Source organism: Microtus oregoni, unplaced genomic scaffold (genome assembly GCF_018167655.1).
Source record: "Microtus oregoni isolate MIOR12 unplaced genomic scaffold, Mior012 000038F_ref0000394, whole genome shotgun sequence".
Taxonomy (NCBI): domain Eukaryota; kingdom Metazoa; phylum Chordata; class Mammalia; order Rodentia; family Cricetidae; genus Microtus; species Microtus oregoni.
In genome coordinates this window covers 12,908,889-12,933,358 of record NW_024543097.1, presented here as the reverse complement: position 1 = coordinate 12,933,358, position 24,470 = coordinate 12,908,889, and the positions used below count along the sequence as shown (strand labels likewise).

General features: G+C 43.7%; 1 protein-coding gene and 1 pseudogene across 2 annotated transcripts in view; both read left to right on the top strand.

The window, feature by feature from the left end:
- Window positions 1-24,470, top strand: part of Fer (FER tyrosine kinase) — a 315,759-nt gene that overhangs the window by 279,485 nt on the left and 11,804 nt on the right. For both annotated transcript variants that reach the window (XM_041631741.1, XM_041631742.1), the window contains one exon: window positions 22,828-22,982. In XM_041631741.1, coding sequence (XP_041487675.1) covers window positions 22,828-22,982 — 155 coding nt within the window. The remainder of the gene's footprint in view (window positions 1-22,827; window positions 22,983-24,470) is intronic.
- Window positions 986-1,674, top strand: LOC121433354 (annotated as a pseudogene).

Here is a 24,470-nt window from a genome sequence, read left to right as displayed (position 1 = left end):
CTACCGACTGAGCTAGCCGGGCAGGCGGCTGGGGTGTTGGGGACGCAGCCTCGCCACCGCTCCTGTTACTTCAAAGGCAACATTTTCTCATATCACTGTCAAATAGAAGGCTAGACTCAGTTGCAGAACAACTCAATTCAAATGTAAAATTTGGTTTTCTATTTTACATATTGTTACACTGAGCTCTGTCACTGCAGAAACCAATGAAAACTGAGCCTGCCTAATAAGAAAATGCATAGATTAGTAAATCTGAAAACTGCTACAAAAACTACAGATCCCCACCCCAGGTACAAGGTAAGAAAGGCTAAGTTTGGACGTGCAGCGAAGTGCATGATTTCTCCCTTGCTTCCATTAATGGTTGTATTTTCCTTCATTGGCAAATTGCGACATTTGCTGTGGCAGAAAATCACTGAAGAGCTTGACTCCAGGAGAGATGGCTCCAACAATGGAAGTTGGACTAGATTGTAGTCTCAAGAGCTGTGGAAGCATCCTCTGATGTAGCATGACATCATTCACAGGGTCCTTTTTCTCATGCTTTAGAGCTGGTCCAGTAGGCATGGGTGTTTTTTCTTTTATTGAAAAGAGATTGTTTTCATACATTATATTCTAATTATGCTTTCCCCTCTTCCAACTCCTCTGAGATTCCTTCCACCTTCCCTCTCATCAAAATCCACACCCTTTCTGTCTTATTAGTAACAAACAGGCATCTCAAAGAATTTTTTTTAAATATTTTTTATGGTTTATTTAACTTTATTTTATGTGAAGGTGTCAGATCCCCTGCAACTGGATCTTCAGACAATTGTGAGCTGCCATGTGGGTGCTGGGAATTGAACCTGGGTCCTCTGGAAGAGCAGTCAGTACTCTTAAGCACTGAGCCATCTCTCCAGCCCCCCTCAAATAATTTTTTAAAAATTAAATTAAACAGGCTCTTTCTTCCCATCGCTCATCGCCCACACCGGCTGTCCAGCCAACTAACTTTCGGACCATGGCCAACCTCGAGCGTAGCTTCATTGCCATCAAGCCAGATGGCGTGCAGTGCGGCCTGGTGGGCGAGATCATCAAGCGCTTCGAGCAGAAGGGGTTCCGCCTGGTGGCCATGAAGTTCCTTCGGGCTTCTGAGGAACTCCTGAAGCAGCACTACATTGACCTGAAAGACCTTCCTTTCTTCCCAGGGCTGGTGAAGTACATGAACTCCGGGCCCATGGTGGCCATAGTCTGGGAGGGGCTCAATGTGGCCGAATGATGCTGGGATCAGCTTAGAATCCAGCTGATTCTAAGCCAGGCACCATTCGAGGGGGTTTTTGCATACAAGTTGGCAGGAACATCATTCATGGCAGTGATTCAGTCCAAAGTGCAGAGAAAGAGATCAGTCTATGGTTTAAGCCTGAAGAACTGGTTGACTACAAGTCTTGTGGTCATGACTGGGTATATGAGTAGAGATGATAGTTCTCAGCATTACTGATGGGTCCCTGGGCACAACTCTTCATTCCACAGAATGGATCATCTTTTCTAAAACAATAAAGACTTTGGAACTGGAAAAAAAAATTAAATTAAACAAAACAAACAAACTAGAATAGAACAAAACAAAGAAACAGAAGAAAAAGAGCCAGAGAAAATGCATGAGATATGCATGTGGATGTAGACACACATGTTCATATAGACATATGCTCATACACACAGGAATCCCCCTAAAAACTCAAAACTGGAAGCCATATTATATATGCAAAGAACCTGTAAGGTTAAAAAAAAAGAAGGCGTTTCAAACTCTTACGAGACAAAGAACTTCCAAAGACACCCCTGAGTTTCTTTTGCCATCTCCTGCAAAGCATGGGGCCCGCCTTTAAGTGTGGTTTGCATCCCCAATGAGACTCCATTGGAGAGAACTGACCTTTCATGCATGTGGTTACCAACTAGACATAGCTTCTGGATTAGGGGCAGGGGCTTGTCCACTTCTCTTCTCAGTGCTGGAACCTCGCCTGGTGCAGATTCACACAGCCCTGTGCATGGTGCCACGTTCTCTGTGAGCTCATACATGTATCAGTCCTGCTGTGTATAGAAGACTGGTGTCCTACTTCCCCTCTGGATCTTCTTTCTGCCAGTTTCCCTGAGGGGAGAGATTTGATGAGACATTTCTCAACTGAATTATTGAACCAAATTTTATAGTAAAACCACAAATTCTGGCATCTGTTTGAGATTTCATTGGAAATGTTTACCCAACCAGGCATGATGGCATACTTCTTTAATCCCAGTGCTGGGTGGGGGGGGGGGGGGGAGGGTGGGACACAGAGGCAAGTGGGTCTCTGTGAGTTTGAGACCAGCGTGATCTACAGAGCAAGTTCCAGAGCTACCAGAACTCTATAGAAAGATACTGTCTCAAAAAATAAACAAATGAAAATGATAATAAATAAATTAAAGGTTGCCTATAATGAGATCGCTAATATTATTTAGTTACATTTTCTTGGGGTGTATACTTAGGGAGGTATTTGAGTTGGAATGGGAGAGGATTTCATGAGGTTTTTTTTTTTTATCTTAAACATGCCTTATAAAAACAAATATGCCTTTTCAAATATAAGAACAAAGTTTGGATTTATGGTTGTATTTTTGCTGATAAAATATGCTAGCCTGTCCAGGATACCATCCATATCTGCTTCAAGACCCAGGGTTGGTAGTGGAGAGAGCGCTAGGTTCCCTTGCATTTCTAACTGCATCATTGGTGCAGTGCATGACACAGAGACTCTCCACAGTCACCGTCTACCAGTGGGACTCTGGATTATATCCACTTCGAGTTCACTCTGCGGCAGGTTAGTACTGCTGTCCCTGTTACAGACAACGAAAGGAGGCTCGAGGTAGCCCCCTAAATGAGAATGTGTATCCGACCCAGACCAGGGTCTGCTTTTAACCAGTAGCTGCTGGCTCTTGACTTGGGAAAGTTGCTTTTGCTGTCACAACCTCCTCTTCCCCATTTTAAATGTTTTGGACAGTTAACCTGGAACCAGTAGAATCAAGAGTCAGGGACCAGTGACCATTCTTCCCTGGGGATTTTTCTTGATGACTTTGACAAATGTTTTCTCACAACCATTGTCTGAGACACTAGGAAGAGCACAGCTTTGAACACAAACACCTGTATTTGGGGACAATGCAAACCCCTACAAGAATGGGTTCCCTTTCATCAGAATTACGACATACTCCTGCAAGAATGGGTCATCTATGTCAGAGTCAGGTTTCCTGAAAAGTTCCCATTGGAACTACAAACACGCGTTGTCATTATCCTTCACGGCAGGTATCAGGGGCAGCTGTAACATTTCTGAACTAACCCAAATATTGAAAACTAAAGAACAGGGGGAACCCTTCTGAGGTCATGGTTCTCACCCTCCTGTTGCCAGTGCAGATCTCCAGCTACAGTGTGTTAAAGGGAAACTGCTGTCAGGGTGTAAAAGCGTAAAGACTCCGTGGACTCAGAAATGAGAGAGGAAGCACATTGGGAGGGGGAAGCAGTCCATGGAAGGTGACACTCGACATCACTAAGGTTCTTGGAGCTCAGGAATAGTAGGTACAGTATAAGAACTTGAAGTGAGCTTCTTAACTGATGTGAAGAGTATAACCCAGAGGACAGGAAACTTCTGAGAAATCTAAAGACTTGGGGAGGATTGGAATCTGCAAATAATGTCTTGATTTGTCACGAGAATAAAGACATAGATCCTGAAAACTTGGGCTGATGATACTCTTACAAACACTAAAATGGACTGTTGATCACGTGGGAATCCCCAGGAGGGAAAGCATGTGTCAAGGGAGTCTTTGTGAGTTGGGTGGTGCACTATCTTGTCAAGGGAGTCTTTGTGAGTTGGGTGGTGCACTATCTTGTGTCAAGGGAGTCTTTGTGAGTTGGGTGGTGCACTATCTTGTGTCAAGGGAGTCTTTGTGAGTTGGGTGGTGCACTATCTTGTGTCAAGGGAGTCTTTGTGAGTTGGGTGGTGCACTATCTTGTGTCAAGGGAGTCTTTGTGAGTTGGGTGGTGCACTATCTTGTGTCAAGGGAGTCTTTGTGAGTTGGTTGGTGCACTATCTTGAGAGGGAGTCTTTGTGAGGTGGGTGCTGCATTATCTTGAGAGGGAGTGCCTGTGTGGGTAGAGTGGAGAAAAGCTGTGCTTGTTCCAGATTTGCCTAAGTATTTGAAGACATTTCTCATTATAATCTTCTCTTCCAGATAATGAAAAAGACTCTAGTTGGCAATCCAGTTAACAGGATTTATAATTAGTGGAGGATAGAAGAAATTTTTTAAAAAAGACAAATGAAATGGAGAAGTAAACAAGTCAGTGAGCTGGGAAGATGGGCAAGTCTGAGGTCAGCCCTGGAGCCACCTAGGAGAGGGGAGAGTGACCCCTGACAGTTATTGTCTGACCTCCATGGCATGTGCATGCCTGTAGACACACACACACACCCCAACATAATAATATTTTTAAAATAAATAATGAAAAACTAAGCCAAATGATGAGAATTCCTTTAAATATTTTAAGGGATTTAATGTTATAGTTACAATAATCAAGTTACTCACATTTTAGAAGAATCGCTTTTTCTATAATATGGACACAGACTGAAGGAAGCTCACTTTAGAAATAAGCCAAAAGGCACAAAGTGAGGTTGAATGGAGTAAAATAAACACACGGTGAGCGCTACAGAATTAGGAGACATGAGCATGTTGGTGATAGGCAGAGCCATTAGGGTGCCCCATCAGTGGCTCTCAACCCGTGGGTCACGACCCCATTGGCAAACCTCTGTCTCCAAAAACGATTTGCATTACAGTCCACAGCAGTAGCAAAATTACAGTTATGAAGTAGCAATGAAAATAATCTTATAGTTGGGGTCACCACAACAGGAGGAACTGTATTAAAGGGTCGCAGCATTAGGAAAGTTGAGAACAACCACTGTACAAGATCACACATGCATCCCCTATAGTCAGAAGAAAGAACATGACCAAAATTCATGCAACATTATATTTCAAGAAATTTGGGCAAAAGAAACCAAAAGTACATTGTCAAAGTGGCCTGGTGCCTCAGAGACTACAGAAAGGGTTTTGGAGATCAGAGCCAACTGCTACCTACAGGCCAGGACTGTGTATAACAGGAAGACAAGACAAAATCAAATCACAGTACATCAGGAGAGGAGATAAAAAGTGGTCTGTGGAGTGGAATCAGGACTCAGGCAGGACCTCTGTGTTCAGCTGATATGGGAAATGTCAGTTGAAAAGACAAGACTAGAATACACATTGAGTGTGTAAATCACACTGGACGGAGACAGGACCGAGCTGTGTATATTCACACTGTGTCACAATAGAGGAATCTTGGTATAGACTGCCTCCATGTGCAAGCCAGTCAGTACAATAGGCCTCCTATTCTTCAATCTCTTGAAAATATACACACAATTAGATTAAATCAGGTCTTTATTATCTTCTGAGATGTTCTGTTATGGTTTTTAAATCTACTGGCAGTTCAGTACTAAATAGATTTTCTTAGTAACCATTTCTGTGAAAACACTTTAAATGTGATTTACTGCTATGATCAGCAATAGAAAAAGGCTGTAAGATTTCTACTGTCTTAAATTCGGTCCCCCTTGGTCTGTCATGTCTGTACTGTAATTTTGCAAACCATTTATCTTCTCACTGGAGTCTTCTGCTGGAGTGGACAGTGCTCGTGGTTTTATTTGATCACAGGCAGTGAGTTCTGCTATTCTCTTCCTGATACCGTGCATCTCAAACAGCTCCCTAATGAGTCCTCCACTGAGCCCCAGTCCTCTTAGCTTTGATAGATTTTCCACTGCGAGACTGGGCTTCTAGAAACAATCGACTCGTTTCCTTTGTGACTCTTTGTTTCCATGGAATTTCATTATATTAAATCATGGACTTTATTTCCTACTGAGAATTTTTCTACTATTAGGTTCATTTCCCTTTAGTTCCTAATTTGGGTGACATTTGGAAGCTGGGAACTTGGGAACTCATGCATCTATTCATGAAGCGTGAATTATGAGCACCGTGTCATGTGCTTAGGCCTTGAGGTTCTAGATCCAAAAGGTTCATGAGAGATAATGCTGCAGCGTGCAGTGGTGACGCAGCTAGGAGGGCTCGCAAAGGCAGTGGTGCTGGGATCAGTCTTTGGGGGTGAGTACAATCTAGCTAGAGTAAGACAGGAAGTAAAGGCAAAGTTAAAAGAACATTCTCTGTCAAATGGCCTATATTTTACAGAAAGACACAGGTGAGTCTGAAACATACTAGAAAACAAAATGTTGGCAGGGAGAGTACTTGACTGAAGATCTCTGGACGTGTAGATTTCTGGCCTCTGTTCATCTTCAGTCTGCCGTGTTCCTGCACATCAGTGTGTTCTCCGTCTCAGTTCTGTCTGGAGTGCCTCTAGTGCCTCTGGTCTTGCCTCTGACAACAGCTTGAGCAGTCAGCCCCCTCAAAGCTGGAGTACCCACTTTGCCATTCCGTCTGCACACATGTATCCTCACCTTCTCTTACCTGGTTCAAATCCTGCCTGTTCTATGTTCCTCGGTGATGTTTTCATGTGTCCATTGTTTCAGTTGACCCTGCTTGCTGATCTACTCTCCCCTGTCTCCCTGTCTCACTCTTGGTCTACACTCAGTGTCCCTCCTTCCACTTCATGGCATGAATATTTCATCCTAGCCTTCCTGTAAAACATGGTGTCCCCTCTCGTGGGCCCCTTCTAGCTTGTGACCTTCACCACATTGGCTCCCCCATAAATACACATATATAAAAATCAGAAGATCATATCTGCTTGTGAGAGAGAGCATGCACTGTCTCTCTGAACCTGGGTTACTTCACTTAACATAGTATCTCCCACTTGCACCCATTTCCTGCAAAGTTTCATGACTTCAGTGGCGGTTCTCAGCCTTCCTAACGCTGAGACACTTTAATGCAGCTCCTCATGTTGTAGTGACCCCCCCAACTATAAATTGTTTCATTGATGTTTTATAACTGTAATTTTGTTGCTGTTATGAATCATAATGTAAATATCCAATATGCAGGATTTCCAGTATGCAACCCCTATTGGTGTTAGAAAGGGTGTTTGATGCCCCCCAAAGGAGTCATGACCCACAGGTTGAGAACCACTGCTTTTTAGCTAAATAAAATTTCATTGAATATGTGTATGACAATTTCATTATCCAGTTACCTGTTGATAGATATGTAAGATGATTCTATTTCCATGCTATTGTGAATGGAGTAGAATTAAATATGAATGTATTTCTGTAGGGTAAATAGTCCTTTGGGTATATTCAGATTAAAATCTACCATGAAAAATACCTGTAATAAATGTGGATATGTCCATGAATTCCAATATACTCACTAAAATTTAGTTACAAAATTAATCCCCAAATGGCATTAACAATAACTATTGGGTGAATGGTTCTTATGAAAATGTGAGTTAATATATTGCTGGGTAAACAGACAGTGCTGAATGCTTGTTTTAAAACAGTTTAAAAGATGAACTGTAGAAAAAACAACTCAGGCACACCGATCATAGTATTAACAGCCATTATTTCTATCTAGTTACATGAGAGCTGTCCTTTGTCCTCACTTTTTGCCCGGTTTTGGATTTACAAGTTTTTTCACAGTAGACTTGTGGAGCTTCTTTGGCCAAAAAAAAAAAAAAAGTAGTTGGAATCATTTCAACCATTTTAAATTTATTTTAACTTCTAAAGTAGTTTTTTAAACTATATTCTTCCTTCAAGATGTTCAACTTATTCCTTGCTTCATAGATTGCTTGCTACTCACCAACCAGAAATAGTTTTGGACTGTGCTTTTGTATGTTTGAGACAAGGTTGCACCCTATAGCACCAGTGGACCTGGAACTCACTGCATAGCCCAGGATAGCCCCGAACTCCTGCCAATCCTCTTGCTTGAGTCGCAGCATTAGAATTACAGGTGTGACCCACAGTAAGCCTCGAGCATCAGCTTTATATGCCCTGCTGCCAGGACCTTTTTGTGCTTCTTTTATAACCCATTATCACATTCTTCCTTACATTTTAATCGTATGTATCAAACCCCACGTGGCTAGCTCATGTGCACACACAGAAATCACAGTGGTTCCTGCGTGAATGAGTGCTGATGGTCATTCTCAAAGTGCACAGCTGTTCCCTATAAAGAGCTCATCATCGTATTAGGGAGATGGTGTGTCAAGGGAGAGATGGACGTTGACTTCCAAAGCATAGGATAAGAATTGTCAGGAAGGGAGTGCATAATCAACAATGTTGTCAACACTAGAGAGTCTAAAGCCTGCCCATAGATTCCTCTTTCCTAAAATGCGATGCAAGGATTATGACTGAAACGGAAGCTGTTGAAAGTAGCACATTTACTTAGATACAAGCTTCAGTGGCATTTGAAGGCCAAAATTATGAATGAAAGTCATGGGCTAGAGATAGTGAGTAGCCTAGACTTGTCTCTTCCCTCAGTCCTTTGATCCTGGCTCTGCACAGAAGTAGACGTTCCACTAATCCACAGAGCAGATCATCCGCACCTTAGCAGCTTTTTGGCTTCTTCCCGTTCACCTGCCTTTTTATTTCCTCATGGCAGTTATTAATGTGTATTAATATTAAATAGGATGAGTATTTTCCCTTTGTTCTAGCTCAAGAGGGAAGAAATGGAGGAGTGGCATCTTTCTGCCTCAAATCACACATTTAATGATTAGTTGGTATCGCCACGTACTCCTGTCACTGTGATAACAGGAAATGAGGCATCATGGGTAGACTCCCCTAAAGTTAAAGGTTAGCAGTGGGACTGTGGAGTGCCTAGCAGACATTGTGTCTTCCAGCCCCACGGAGAAGGGATTTGTGAGCCTGCTGGGTATTAGCAGAGCCAGTTCAGTCCACTTTTCCCTCCTCTCTGTTTGGGGATCTAAATATAGCTTCAGTTAAAGGAACATCGTGTGCATGATAATTTCAAACATTTTCGGTAAAAGTTTCTGAAGAGGAGTGCTCTTCTGGAAGTACACAATCACTTGCTCTGCACAATCCCAGCCCCTGTACAGAATTCCTTCTCTAATTCAGCTATTCACAGCCAGAGCTGTTAAATCTTGCTTCTCTGTGTGAAATGAATTCAATAAAATCGTGGCTTAAGCTGTCCTTCCTGTCATCTCTGCGTCTTGACAGCTTATGCTCCTCTCTGTTGCCTTTAATGTTACCTCTCTTTAAAGCCAGTGGAGACAAAGGTTGGTAGCTCTTGGGCCACACTGCACCCTCTGAAAGTGTCTTTGTAACCAGGATGGTACCTGTCTGGATCACAGAGGACAGCAGAGAGAAACATTTCTGGGCAGGCCAGTTGTTTAGCTATAAAAGCACTGAGAATTTTTCTGAACAGACTGAGTTTAAAATAAAAATAAGCCTGCAGTAGCTGAACTTCCATTTTGGGGTGGGCTCAAACTGATAAAGGCAATGTGTAGAAGCTAGGCAAACCCATCATGGACTCTTATTTTATCCTTGCTTTTTGTGCATACTGATGCTGTCTCTTTAGGGTTTCTAGAGACTTTGGGGTATCTGTAACTCAGAAACACCAAACAGCAGATGCATAGATAAAAATTTGTAAGTCTCTAATAGGAGCGGTTACCTCATGTTCATCATGCTGCCTGGACCTGAGTTCCCCTTTCAGCTGTGTTGTTTCTGAGGGGTTAAGTGTTTGCTTGGTTAGAGCTTTCTGCTCATGACTAGAGACTGCTTCTGCAGTTAGCTGTTCTGAATATTAAGGCCAGGAAGGTTCTTTTCAAGCAGGAAGTTTTCCTGCCCTTTACCCCCTTCTCCCACGCCCTCTGTGGACTCATGGTATCTTTTCTGCAAGACTGATATTTTTCCTTGGACAGGTAAGCCACCTAAGGGCAGGAACCTGTGCTTCCCAATTATAACTCATGCCATTCCTCTGCATCTTACAAGCCCAGGGATTCTTGCTGGGTCTGTGAGCTCACCCTTACTGACATGTCCTATGGGCAAGAACTCTGCCCTTACCTGCTATATAGTGTAGACCCATGGTTTTGAAAGCCTTTATTAAATTTATTCTTTGACAGTCTTGTACTTGTACATGATACATTCTGATTATTGTCACCCCAATCTCTATGAACTACACCCAGCATTTTTAATGCTTTCTCTTCCCCTCAATGTCCTGTCCCCCTTTCATGACTTCTTGCTCCATTTTGTGACTTTTTATTTTCAGAATTTTCTTGCTTTTCTTAATCTCTGACTTAGTTTGGGCTGCCAGAAACAAAGACCATAGACTTGGGTGGTTTTCAAATCACAGAAATTAATTTCTCACATTTATAAGGTGAGTATTCGGAGATCAGAGTACCCAGCAAGTCTGCTCTCTGTGAGGACCCGCTTCCTGGTTTCCAAGTGACCATCTTCTCAGGTAGAGAGCAGAGAAAGAAAAAAACTGTGTCCCCTGTCTTTATAAGGGCACTGACTCCATTCATGAGGGTTCCACACTTGTGACCCAGTTGTGTCTCCAAGACTGCCCTCTCTTGCTGTCAGTGCAGGGGGCTGGGACATCAGCATTTATACACAGGCAGGAGACACATCAGTCCATAGCAATCAGAAACAGACTAGCTAAAAATATTTAGTTATCAGCTGGTTCTCTGATAACTAAATTCTCTGTGGGCATTTACACACCCAATTCTTGCTTTTTACCTTTTAGAAGTGTGATTCTTTTGAGTTTGGGGTTTTTCTTTGTCACAGTACCTTAAGAATAGGAAGCCTTTCATTTTTATGGAAAAACTAAAGCATTATTCCTCTTCCTGAGTTATTACTAGTTACTATGGGTGAAGTCTTTGCTGACTTTTTTTTTTGGAAGATGGTTTTTAGAGAGATGTGGAATAAATATAAGCATCTGCTCTCTTACTGTTGAAAGAAAGAATAAAGTTGGGTGCATATAGTTACATTTTATTTTAACCAATGAATAATTTTAAAATGTTAACTCCATTTACTATTTTTTATACCCTTTCATAAATATGACTCAGAATTTAGGGAAAACCATTACATACCGTTCCAGGTGCCTGATATGGTATAGACAATAATTTCATGGTAGTCTGGTAATATTTGCATTGCTGTATCGCAAACAGAATGAGTCACAGTGGCTCTCTGTGGTAAAGCCAGGGGCTTACCTGCATAACAGCTGTTTGCTTGGTCCTGTAATAATAGTCACAGTATATCTACACTGTGTTAAACTTGCCCAAGCTGGCCTTAAAAAGATAATTGGTTTCGAGAAAATAGCTGAAAAGGCTAGAAGAACTCTCCCATTCTCTCTCAAAGACACATCTGCTCCCAAGGCCTGTTTCCTGTTTCAAAGACGCTGAGCAGTGAAGTAAACTGAACTTCTACTCAGAATGCTGCTGCCGCCTGCAGAATGATCAGATGGCACTGGTGCAGTGTAGGTCTGCGGTTACTCTGACTGTTTCAACGCAGGCCTAATATGAAGGACCCTCTCTTCCTTTGGTGGTTTTATTATTAAAACACTCAAAGGCAGCCTCCATGTTCCTTCATCGCTGATATTTGAGTTACTCTTTGCCTCTAAGCAGGTCTCTGGTCCCCACTGTCCTGCTTCTGAGACTGTCTTCACCTGTGAGCTATGGCCAACATGCCAGTTCATGGCCTGTGCATGCCCCTTCTGAAGCAGTTCCATGCATCGCATGCATGTGCTGACTGCACTACTTTTCTCTCACCCTTCGTGCAGATGTGCCTGGGTCTTGTTCTCACTCTTTGCCGCATTTCTCCTTAAACTCATTAGCATGTCTTTTGTAGTGAATTCTACATTCTAGAATTACAGAACAGTACTTTTTATTTTGCTTGGTTCTGTTCCCTCAAGTTCTGCTGTCTGAAAGCAATATTGCCACAATCTGTACTAATTTTGTCTCTGTGTGAGTAGGAAACAAGTTTGACATGCTCATCATACTCCATAACCCTCCCCCATTCCTGCTACTGAAGTCATCTAGCACAGAACCATTTCCAACAAATGCAGGCAGGACTATCGCATCCTCTTGTTTGCTCCTGGTTTGTTGCTTCTCTCCTCTGGCCCTTTTTCAGATTCCCTCTTTATATTAAAAGGAACGTGTCCTTGAATAACTCCTCTGTGTAATACTTAATGGTGCTTCATTCGCCAACTCGCAGACGAGGACTGTGAACTCTTTTGTTCTGTGTCTGCTTTTGTTCCCTGCCCTGCCTAGCAAATAAACGTGAGTTTTTGAAGGAATGCACTAAAGCTAGTTCTTTGTCCTTGCCCCCTGAAAACCCTAAATCTCTTCATGAAGTTATTATTATTATTATTATTTTTGGTTTTTTGAGACAGGGTTTCTCTGTGGTTTTGGAGCCTGTCCTGGAACTAGCTCTGTAGACCAGGCTGGTCTCGAACTCACAGAGATCCGCCTGCCTCTGCCTCCCGAGTGCTGGGATTAAAGGCGTGCGCCACCACCGCCCGGCCGTCATGAAGTTATTATGAAGTGTTTGTTTTTCAGGTTTTTTGCTACCAACTATGTGCATGCAATAATTAACATTTATTGATGACTTGTTTCATGTCCTTTATTGTGATATGTTTTAATCTGATAACAAAATTCCCCAAAGTTCCCTCTAAGGAGTCTAGTTCTAAATTACCTGGCTTCTCTGTGTTAAGTGTAAACATAACATATTCTTTTTTTCTTTATATCGCACTTTAAGTAGTCCTGAAGGACTGTGAGACAAGGAGAAATGCCCTCAGAGTATCATTTGCTGGGACAGAGCTGCTCCAGCCAGTGTGTCTACAAAAAGTCACGCTTCAATAGCTGGTAGAGTTTAGAGCAGAGAAAGCCATCATGTACCCCATGATGAAACCAGATAAGAAAGGAAGTGTGGCACCATGAAAAGGTGTCTGCCCACTTGCCAGTAGTACGGCTGAGACAGAAGGAAGGCCCCTTTTGAGCAGTGGTGTTTCTCTGGTCACCAGCTCTGCCATGCCTTTTCCTGCTAAACGGTAGAAGTTGCAGCTGTTAATTAATAGATGGTCTCATTCTTCATTACTACATGACCTGTCACCCCAAAACACAGCAGTTCACACAGCGACTTCCATTCTTATTATTCTGCCATTCGGGGTCAACAGCTTAGCCAGGCCTGTTCTCCAGAGTCAACATGGCTCCACTGCACTGGAGAGTATAATAATGTTCGACTGACTAGAACCTTTATGCTGGCTGAAAGTTAGGGATTAGACACACATGTCTTAGCTTAGACTTCATTGCATGGTATCTGTGTGTTCAGGAAGACAAATGTGGAAGCTACGGGGTACCCTGGATTCCAGAGCCTTGAATGACTCTCTTGTCACATCCTTCACAAACTGCTTGGCCATGGTTCCCATGCTGTGCTTTTCTTAAGGGTCTACCTGTCAACCTTACCTCCAAACATGTAACTTCTAGGCTTGTAATGGATGCAGTCAAGTTTTTTTTCTCTTACAGAAGCAACTCCTTGAAAGGGAGAATTAACTTACCTGTGCGCAGTGTATAGCAAAGGACCTAGCACAGAGTAATGGGGTAATATGTTGATGCTTCCCCACACTCATGTGGGCCTTGTGTTGTGTACATAGAGATTAAATTCTATGATTAAAAAGTTAATGGAAGGGGGCTGGAGAGGTGGCTCAGCGGTTAAGAGCATTGCCTGCTCTTCCAAAGGTCCTGAGTTCAATTTCCAGCAACCACATGGTGGCTCACAACCATCTGTAAAGAGGTCTGGCGCCCTCTTCTGTCCTTCAGGCATGCAGACAGAATATTGTATACATAATAAATAAATAAATATTTTTTAAAAAAGTTAATGGAAATGGCACAAAGTAATTTGGAAGTGTGTGCTCAGTGGTTCTAGTGTATATCAAGGAAATCACAGTATGCAGTATTCTTCAAGCCTTCAGAGTCATAGAGATCACCCAGTGTTTCCTTCTTGAATTCCCGAATCACATAGCCAGCAATGACTTCTCATTGTCATCATCTGGCTTCATAGTCTGTTCCAGTTGTCTTGTGTCGTGCATGTGTAATGTCAGACTTGTGAACATATATTCCAAAGTAAAGTCACAAGAACAGAAGTTTCCTCGCAAATGTACCTCAATTGCTTTGCTTGAAATACCATCACCTTTAAATAATAACCTAATGCTAGTTGATAGTTCCAAAATGATTTGGTATTGCATATCCTTACTGAGTTCTTCCCAAATCTGCCTGGCCACTGTGGTGACTGTGTAGTCGGCCACCATAGCCCTGCACTTCTGTGGAATGCTACCATGAACTCAACAATGTTTTATCTTGTGGTTTGGGTGTCATTAGTTTTGCTAATTCTTGGAAATCCTTTAGGCAACATAAAATCATGTTGTCCACCTTAAGCCTTTTCAACACTTTTTATAACTGTGACCTCAAAGTTGGCAAAAGTAAATTTCACTAAAGACCAAAGGATACGACCTGCATGGATTTGGTTTTGTTGTTGCTCTTCTCTATTTGGCGTTCCGTATGCTTCTTGTACCATGATAGGCATCTTGTTCTTTAGGTTGGGAAATTTTTCTCTATTATTTTGTTAAAACTGATTTCTGTGCTTTTGACCTGGGTTTCTTCTCTTTCCTGTGTCCCCATTATTTGTAGATTTGGTCTTTTCATACTATCCTATATTTCCTTTATGTTTTATGCCTAACGTTTTTTTAGATTTAATGTTTTCTATAACTGAGGTATCCATTTCTTCTACTTGTTTCCATGTTTTCTGCTCTTGGATAGGCTAACCTCTGAGGCTTTTGCTTGACTTTCTGAATTTCTCATTTCCAGTTTTATTTTGGCTTTCTGTAGTGATTTCATTTCTACTTTCATATCTTAAACTGTCTTCATTATTTTATTGAACTATTTCTTTGTGTTTTCATTGTCTTAAGTGGTTTGTTCATATTCCCTTTAAGGTCCTTCAACATATTCATAATCATTATTTTCACATCCTTGTCTTGGTCTTCCGATCTATGGCACGTCCCAGGGCCCTGTAGTAGGGTTAGTGGGTTCTGGTAGAATTATAGTGTCTTGACTGTTCATGCTTGTGTTTTTGCCCCATGGTCTAGGCATCTGCAGTTATGATGATGGAGTTCTTGGATTCTGCTCTCTGGTCTTGTCTGTATTGGGTGTATGCTCCATTGTTGGTTGCTCTTTGCCCTTGAATCCTGGGAAAGTGTGGTGGTTGTGAAGTCTCTGGCAGAGTGCTGTTGCAGGTGACAAAAACAGAATAGAGATGCACGTGGAGGAGAGGCTGCAGGGCTGCGGGAGCAAACTAAGGGTTGGGTTGGCACCAAGAGGCAGAGTCTCTAGGGAGTGGAGGCTACAGCAGGACAGAGAATGAGTCTCAGAAACAGGGATGGAAAAGGTGGGGACTCTGGGTCTGCACCAAGAAGTGGAGTCTCCCGTGAATGGAGTTGGGGTGAAGGGAGGAGCTCCATCAAACAGACTGCTACAGGACCTAAAGTCTGGACAGAGCCTAAAGGGGGACAGGAAGGATAGTGAGAAATCACCTACCTGGTGTGTCCACTACGGGTCTCTGGTAGAAAGTGTTTCTACATATCAACAAGTGATACTCACACACAAAATGGAGATGGACTAGAAGGGAAGGCTGTGAGGGTGGGATAGAAAGAGCCAAGCTGAGTCCACACTAAGCGGCAAAGATGGAGGTAGTGTGGAAGGAGGGCACCCGCCAGCAGGCTGCTGCAGTGCTGAAGGGGAGATTGGAGAAGGCTTAGTGGAGGACAGGGAACAGATGAACACTGTTTCTTGGCCTTCTTGTAACGCAGCCTCCCCAGAGTGACTGGCATTTGCTGGGTTGTGATGCTCATTGCACTGGTAACCTGGAAACCTTTCCCTCATTTCTGTCTGCTACTACTGTGCAGTAGTGATAGCCATCCCAGTTACGGGAAGATGGTGTCCTTAGCCTGGTCCTCACTAATGGACCCCCAGCCTCTGACCCCTCCAGTCACTGCTTATCTTCCACGAGTACATGAAGCAGCATCTGAGATAGCATGGCTTACATATATGTAAATGCCGACCTGTTTTACTGTTGTCATTGCTAGATTACATATCAGTTTCAAAATATTGTTGGATTTTTAATGCCTTTCCACCATGTTATGCTCTTTCTGTCAACCATCATAAAATATATGGCTCTCGTGCCCACATAGATGTTGGGCAAAGAATTATAAAATTACTTTCCTTTACACAGTGGTCTTGTGCTCAGGAAAGAATGGTGCTTTCAGCTCCAAAGCGTAGCACGAGTTCTAATTGTTCTTAATCATAAAACCCGAAGTCGGGATGAAATCTGAGCGATCAGAGAAACAGTGCAGGCAGCCACTAGAGAGACCTTTTACCTCTACCGAATCCTCAGACCAAAAGGGCGATCCTGTCCTCAGACTGTTGCCTCAGACTGCACTCAGCTCCTATCTCCTCCTGCCTTATATTCCTCTCTTTGCTCAGCCACATCACTCCTGTCTTCACATCCCTAGTGCTGGGATTAAAGGTGTGGGATCCCAGCTGCTGGGATCACCTTTGTGTGAGCTCTGTTTCTCTTTTAGACATTTCTCTTTTAGACAGATTAATTCTTGTGTAGCCAGGGGTGGCCTTGAACTAAGAGCTATCCCTCTGCCTCTGTCTCCCGAGTTCGGGGGGAATAAAGGTGTGTGCCACCACTCCCTGGCCTCTAGTGGCTTAGCTCTGCACTCTGATCTCAGGCAAGCTTTATTAGTTAAAACACAAACAAAATATCACTACACCAAAGTCCAGGGGAATAATGTGTAACAGATAAACAGCTTATTTAGGAAAACACTGGATGAGATGTCCACTCTCCAAATTCCTAATCTGGAAGTCCTAACAGTAAATCATTGCTTTGGGGGAAAAGTTTGTAAAATGGATTTAGCATGTGGCATAGTATGCATGAAGTTGAGTGTTGACAGAGATACCCGTCAAGTTACAAAGCACAAAATAAATGACTGCCATTACCATGGTGGCTGCTCAGTTAGGAATGGTCTTGTCACTTTTTTCAGTGCTGCTCTGGGTAGCATTTTAAATTCTGTTGTTAGTGAATGATTAACACTGTGTTTGATTCTGGTATTTGTGTTTTTGTTACCTAAGAAAGTAAGTTCTATTTCTCTCTACCATCTCAGAAGAGGGAAGTGCAGGTTTTAAATCTCCTTCCCAAGTGTGTTTTAGAAATAGAAGTTCCTGTCACACTTGCTGAAGTGACCAGGGGAGATGGCCCTCACAGTGCCGTTATTCTAGCCTCCCATAGCTTCTGGCCCTAATGCATGTCTTAAAACACTTCCATGGTATTACCCTTGGAAATCTGGTGTATCTGTGAACTAAAGGGATTTAAACATTGTCTCCTCACCAATGCCTTTTAATACTCCCCCTCTTCATCTGGACTAGACTATTAAGGGGTTTAATCATCAGTCGGAGTTTGTTTAAACCTTATGCCAGAGATAACCTCTAGAGAGCCAGTGTTCCTTCACAGTGCATGCACAGATGGTGGGAAACAGCTCACACTGTCTACACAGAGAGCCCATTTCCTACAGCTTCAGCCTCCCAGATTAACTACAGTAGCTAACTAAATGCAAGGACAGGCCCTTCTCCCCTCTTGGGATAAATTAGCGATTATGAAAATTTGATTCTGATACTTTTCCAGCATCTATCTTCAGTTCTTCATAACTACTAAAGAATGTGGTTTTCTTGTTTTGATTTTTGAGACAGGGTTTCTCTGTGTAACAGCTCTGACTGCCCTGAAACTCATTTTGTAGACCAGACTGGCCTCCAGTTCACAGAGATCCACCTGCCTCCTGAGCTGTGGGACTCCACAGCCCCGGGGGAATGTGATTTCCTAAGGAGAATACATGGAGTTTGCAGCTGTGCTGTCCAGCTAGCGTCTCCTGCTGTCCTGCAGTGGATCCCCATCGCCTGCCTGTATGAAGAGAGGACTTGTCTGTGTTTCCCGACAGCTGTTGTGTCTCCTCTTTGGCCAGTTGCTGACCCATCTCTTCCATCTAAATCTGGCCTTTGGTACAGACAGGAACAGAATGGGTCCCCGATGCCACCCATACATCCTGAGACATCCCTCCTTGTCCACCTGTTTCCTGGTTTGCTCTAAGAAACAGCTCATGAGTTTGTGTCTACTGTCACGTGCAAAATTTACGGCAGATTCGGGTGATCTCCTTCCATCACGATGTTTTTGTGTTAAAAGCATTGGGTGGCATTTATGTTACCAGCATAGAATACTTTCCTCTGTAACCCAAACCTTGCTAAATTAGTGTACTGCTTAAATCTGCTGGCATAGAAGTTACCAGAAGTCTTCTGTGTTTAAAGAAAATATGTCCATGAGTAGAGATTGTTTTAATATTTTCTGAAGGTTAACCCTTTTTGCTTTTGTTTTTATGTCTTATGGCTCAGAGGTTAAGAGCATTGACTGTTCTTCTGGAGGTCCTGAGTTTAATTCCCAGCAACCATGGGTTAGCTCATAATCTGAGCTAACGTATAGCTGAGAGCTAATGCCCCTTTCTGGCTTGCAGGCACACAGAACACTATATGCATAATAAATTAATATTTTTAAAAAAGATACATATCTTTTAAAAAAATTAAAAAAGGAAAGAAGCTGAGTGTTAGTGGTGCCATAGCATGCTGCAGAACAAAATGATTGCCACAAAACATCATTTGCTTCAGACGAAACTTCTGCCTTCAGTTGCTGTTAAGGCAGCCAGGCCTGTCAGCCTTAGTTTCAGTGAGTGTGGGTATGTCCCACAAAAGCAGATACTCAGGGTTTCAGCTGAGGCGTGCACGCTCACACATGGGTCAGGAGAGCCTCTCTGGTTCTTCACTCATTTTCCTGCGTGCTACCTGGTAGCTGTCAGGTTTATCTAGGTAGAAAGATGGGTGTCTGTGGAGTTTATGAAACTAGTTCAGGTGCCTCCTCTGTGCCTGTTTTGAGGGATGCTGCAAATGCACTGAAGAGCAACAGAACGGAGAGGGAACACCTGTGCTGCCTTTCCAAGTTTCTGTCACGCTCTGGAATCCATGTGCATGAATCTCGAAAACTCTTTATGTTTGTCTGGCTCACCTGCATTGCATTATGGGCTTACTGCCTTGACAGAACCAAAGTTACAAGTGTGGGTTTTGAAGACTGTCTGGATCCAGATTTAAAGGCTGTGTTGTTTGCAGTAAATCCCCTGAATTAAATGTAGCCACAGCCTTTCAGAAATCTCCAACACATCATCCCATGTTACTAACCACAGACTGTTTCTGATGACTGTTAGGAAGGTACTAGAAAACATGTCCTCCTCATCCCCAGAAGAGGGTAAAGGGAAAGGAGGGAGCCATGAGATCTGATGCAGTGACGTAACATGGCCTGATCTGAACCTGGTTAGTAGAGAAGCTCCAGTTCCCTTCTGGATCCTCCTCTGTGTGCAGAGTCACAGTGCAACCTGGAAGCCTTGCAGAGACAGCACACCCACAGTGCCACCTCCCAAACCAGATGAGCCAGGCCTGCACCCACATGAGAGATTCGACATTCTTACTCTTCATTGTCTCAAGAGGATGTGAAACATGTGAATGTGTGGAAACGTCATTGATTAGATCTCTGCACCGTGGTTCTATAGTCTCCCCCAGTTGTGTTTCCAGGAGCTGCCCCTATTCCTTTGTGACCATGACAGACTCTGACATTGACATGGTTGCAGAATGATTTCCCCATGTTGTTCCGGGCCTCGTGTATGAGCAGTAGTTTCAACAGTAGCAGTGCTAACCCATGAGCAAGGGCAGTACCAAGTGTCTTATTGAAAGTTGATGCTGTGTTTGCTGTATGCTGCCACTTTGTATGCGTTACCCCTCCTAGCCCTGCCAAGTTCTCTTTGTTAGATGAGGAAAGCACAGCCAAGTATGCCAAGGCCACACAGACAGGTAGTGGACTGGGGTGTATTATAGCCAACCGTGGGGAAGACCTGGAGTTCCCAGGACAGCATGGCTAGATCGTGGCTACAGACGCAGTGAATTATAAACCAGCCATTCACTGTCACTTACTTTGGCAGGAAACTCCCCCCGTGGGAGCACATGGTGAGCTGCCACATTTAAAAGCCGGGCAGTGAGTCAGATTCAGTTTTTAACTTGGGCTTCCTCCATGGTTCTCCTTGTGAGTCTTGATCCAATGAATAAAAGTAGTCGCAGCAAATCAGCAGAGCGAAATGCTTCCCGTTTCTTTGTGAATGGCTGTAAGGACAGCCAGCCAAGTTCCCTACCAAAACGCAAATGCTATTTCTCTGGTCATAATTGTGGCCTGTAATTGTAAGGTTAATTGGGTACTGTTAGGTACCAGTGGGATGTTTATGTGTCTCTTGCTAAAGATGCAAAGTAGACTTATCTGGCGTGATAGTGTATGCCTGGACTGACCTTGAGATGCTGGGGCAGGAGGATCTAAATGGCTTCAAAGCCAGCCAGGGCCCAGTGAGACCTCATTTCAAAAAACAACTTTAAATATGACTCAAGACTTCCAAAAATTAATTCTTATATATGTGTTCCAAAAACACATATGTAAGAACCAGTTGAAAAGAAAACCGACTATTTGCTCAGGAGAAGATAATTTAAAATGAAAAGCCATAAGGGATGCCTTTATCCTGGACCATTTATATGAGGGGGTACCCACTCATAGAGTGTTTCTGAGCATCCTGTGTCCCACACACGTCTCAACGTTAGGAATCTACATTGAGAATGCAAGAGGTGGCAGGATTCATGTGTGATTTGAAAGATCTTCGCATCTGTGACGGCCACGTTTCCCTGCATCATATCCTAGCCTGCACACATACACTGGCTTCTGCACTGGGCAGGGTGGGGCATCCCCTCATGCTGAAGCCCTTCTGTAGACCTCTCTACTTCTGTCTCTCTACGGCAGATGTACTCAGCAGAGCTTTTAGCTGCTTTTTCTCCCTTCCGTTGTCCGCTGTGGTCACGCTCTTATTACAGCCACCGCGTCTCTAAGATTGCCCTAGTCCATGTCGACCAGTCAGTAACCAGCTCACAGTCTGCCCTGGAATTACCCACAGCAGCTGACTGCCCCTTGAAATGCAGTCCCCACTGAACAGAGAGGTAGGGCTTTCTCTGCCTCTGTGCTGCCCCCTTTGTTTTTGGCCCTTCCCTAGACCAGGGTGTCATCTTTGGATGCTGCCTTCCGTCTCTCTACACTGGCCGTGCATGCTTTTCTAATCCCATACCTTCAAATGCCATCTAAAAACTACAGCTGTCTCTTTGATCTCTCTTGTGACTTCAGAATTGATATGCCAGCTGCTTACTCCCTCCTCCACGGAGACATCCCATAGATCTCTCCAACTCAAGGTATCTAAATCCAGGTTCACCACTGTATTTTGCTTATAATCACACACACACACACACACACACACACACACACACACACCGACACACACACACACACACACACAAAGTTAAGAAATGAAAACCATTTAAATAGCATAATAATTCTCCTATGTAACAAATCCAAGCACAGAATATGGCTGGCAACTCTCTGGAACTCGTAAGTGATCCCAGGCTCCTGGTTGCCTGCTGTTCTGATGGTGTTGCTATAGTTCCTCTTCGTGCTAGATCTTCTCTGCTCGCACCTTCCTTCCTGTCCCTGCTCAGGCTAGCAGAAGGGAGGGGGAGAGAGCTACAGTCTCTCTCCTTGCTTTCAAACAATTGTGTGAACACTGTGGTGAATTCCTATGCTGCCACTTCATCAGCCAGCACCTAAAGCACAGCCACGCCTAACTGCCGGAGACACTCTAAAGCTTCATGTTTTAAACCACATGGCCAGACATTCAGCTAAACTCTAGGTTCCTGTACTAAAGTGGAAGAAATGGATGTTAGGAGGAAACTGTCTTTGTCAAACTTGACTGACACACACTCTTCCTTCAGACCACACCTACGTGACACACACCCTTCCTTCAGACCGTACCTAACTGACACACAACTCTCCAGGTCTTTGAGTAAATACCAGTTATCAAAGAGGCCTTCGGACGAACCTGTCTAACCTAGGATTCCCTCTTGTGAGTCTGTCCCTTTACGCACGTTGACATCCACGCACCATAGATCCTGTCCTATGGTGATAACACTCATGACTTTCTATATGATCTGATTGCTGCATGCCCTCCTCACTAGACTTGGGGAAGGGACTTCACTGTTAGCTCTGATACATCCTGTGGATAGAGTAGAGCTATGAGGAAGAGCGAGCCGAGCCACCATGCAGTTTGGTTTGTCCCGGGTGCAGTAGAATGGTTCGCCCACTTTCTTACCACCTTAGCCTTTCCCCCTCCTTAGGGAACCTCTGGAGATGGCCTTTTACCGCAGCCACCTGCCACTACTTCTCAGGCACGCTAGCCACGCTGCACATACTCAGCAGCACATGTGACCGAGTTGCTTTTGTGGACAGCAGGTAACAGTCCATTATCCCAGCAGCCCTTGGGCAGTGCTGCCCTAGGGAAGCTGGTCAACATAAAAACAATGTCAAATTCTCTTAGCCTCACCTCTGTGGCTTCCTCTTTTAACAGAGAATCTGAGTTTTTCTATTTAAATGGAAATCTGGCTGATGCCTAGAAAACTAGCATGTGGCCTGCTCCATATGCAAATGTTCTCCTGGGTGATTTTTACCTGTGACAGAATTGATGGGAAGCCTGGTAAATCGCGAGCGTTCTTAACCTCATTATAGATACACTGCAGATGTGAAAATGCAAAGTGTGGAAGTCAAAATGTGAAAGCGGCTCTCAACTTGTTTTAATGGGCGTTCTCTGTGTCTTGTTATAACCCAGGGACCTGGCTGCAAGAAACTGCCTAGTAGGGGAAAATAATATTCTGAAAATCAGTGATTTTGGAATGTCTCGGCAAGAAGACGGTGGAGTATATTCATCTTCCGGCTTGAAGCAGATTCCGATTAAATGGACAGCACCCGAGGCTCTTAATTATGGTATGAACGGACTCCAGTTTTCCTGTTGGTAGTGAAGGTGGGCTGCATCAGCACAAAGCACCCACGGCATGGTTGGGGTAGAACAGAATCCAGCCTGGAGCTTGAAGGGCAACCCAGATTCAGTGTATGTTCTTATCTTGTTCTTAGTCACAGACCCCAGGGTTCATACCTGTGAGATTGCTAGGTTACAGTAGCCAATGAGTGTCCAAAGAACGATTCCCTTTGTTATGCACCGTTCCTCAGAACACTGCACATTGCACGTGCACACTTTTATACTTGCATCAAGTGTTGCAGGGTCTGGTCTGCTAGTTTGAATGTCTTATAATTGGTTCAGTAATCTCATCTAAGGTTAAATAGTGTCAATCAAGTCCTCGATTCTCCCTCCGCAGGATTCTGGTCTCAGCCTCTTCTGTCCCTGGAGTTTACATAAATCTTGAGCAAAGAGAGACGTGGGTGTTGTCTCCTATGAAAGCAGGCATTTATTTATTTAATTATTATTATTATTGTCCACTGAAAAGTTTTCCATATCTCTGTTGTGAGAAGTGCACACATGCGTGTGAATGTGTGGAAGGCCGTCCATGTCAGCCCACAGTTGTCAGGGTGTCTGTCATGGTTGGTACTGTACTTCACACAACGGTTTTTTCTGTACCCAGTAGCCCAGGACGTGAGTGTGAACTAGTTTAACGTCTTGAGGAGCCACCAGGTTTTTTTCTAGGTAAAGATTTGAGTGTAATTGTCTTGGATATTTGTCACGGCTGAGTCGCTTGCCTCATGCCAGCACGAGGAGCTCTTGTGAGCTTCCTAGTCATCTACACCAGCTTTAGAGTTCAGGGACCCCATCATTCCCACAGGCGTCTTCGCAGAGCTGGGTGCTGTTCCTCATGGAAAAACCACTGGATGAAACGTAAGACTATAACACTTGTCTGTGTACAGAGTCTTCTTTAGGTGCAAAATATTTGTGAAAAGCCCTTGTGCCTGGATTTTCTTCTTGTGCTTGAGTGCTTATGAGAGTAAAAATCCACCTCTTGATCACAGTGTGCTTTAGTGAATACTGACCTCACTAAAGTACTTATGAGTCTGAGGACTAGCTCCAGATACTTGGGCCAGACAGATTTCAAGTGAAAAGGACAGGTAGGAAGCCTTCAGGTTGACTCTGAGGTAGCATTTGCCTTTGATACAGATTCTGTATGATGCCGTTGGGTGGGGAGGAGGAAGACACTGTACAGGTGAACGACAGTGCAGGTTAGTAGTTAGTGTCCAGTCCAGCAGGAGATGCCCGAAAAAGACAGCCTCAGGACAACTGTGATTGCTGTGTTAGTTCTCAGACTTGGATTGGGGGTTATCTCATGAAAGTCCTTCTTTCTTGTTACACCTCAAGTTTTTCCTTACTTCATACCCAGGAGCCCTTCCTCTTCACTGGTCCCTCCCTCGCCTCTGCTGCAGTAGCGCTCCCATCTCCCAGGGAGAGTCAGGAAGGTCAAAGCGATC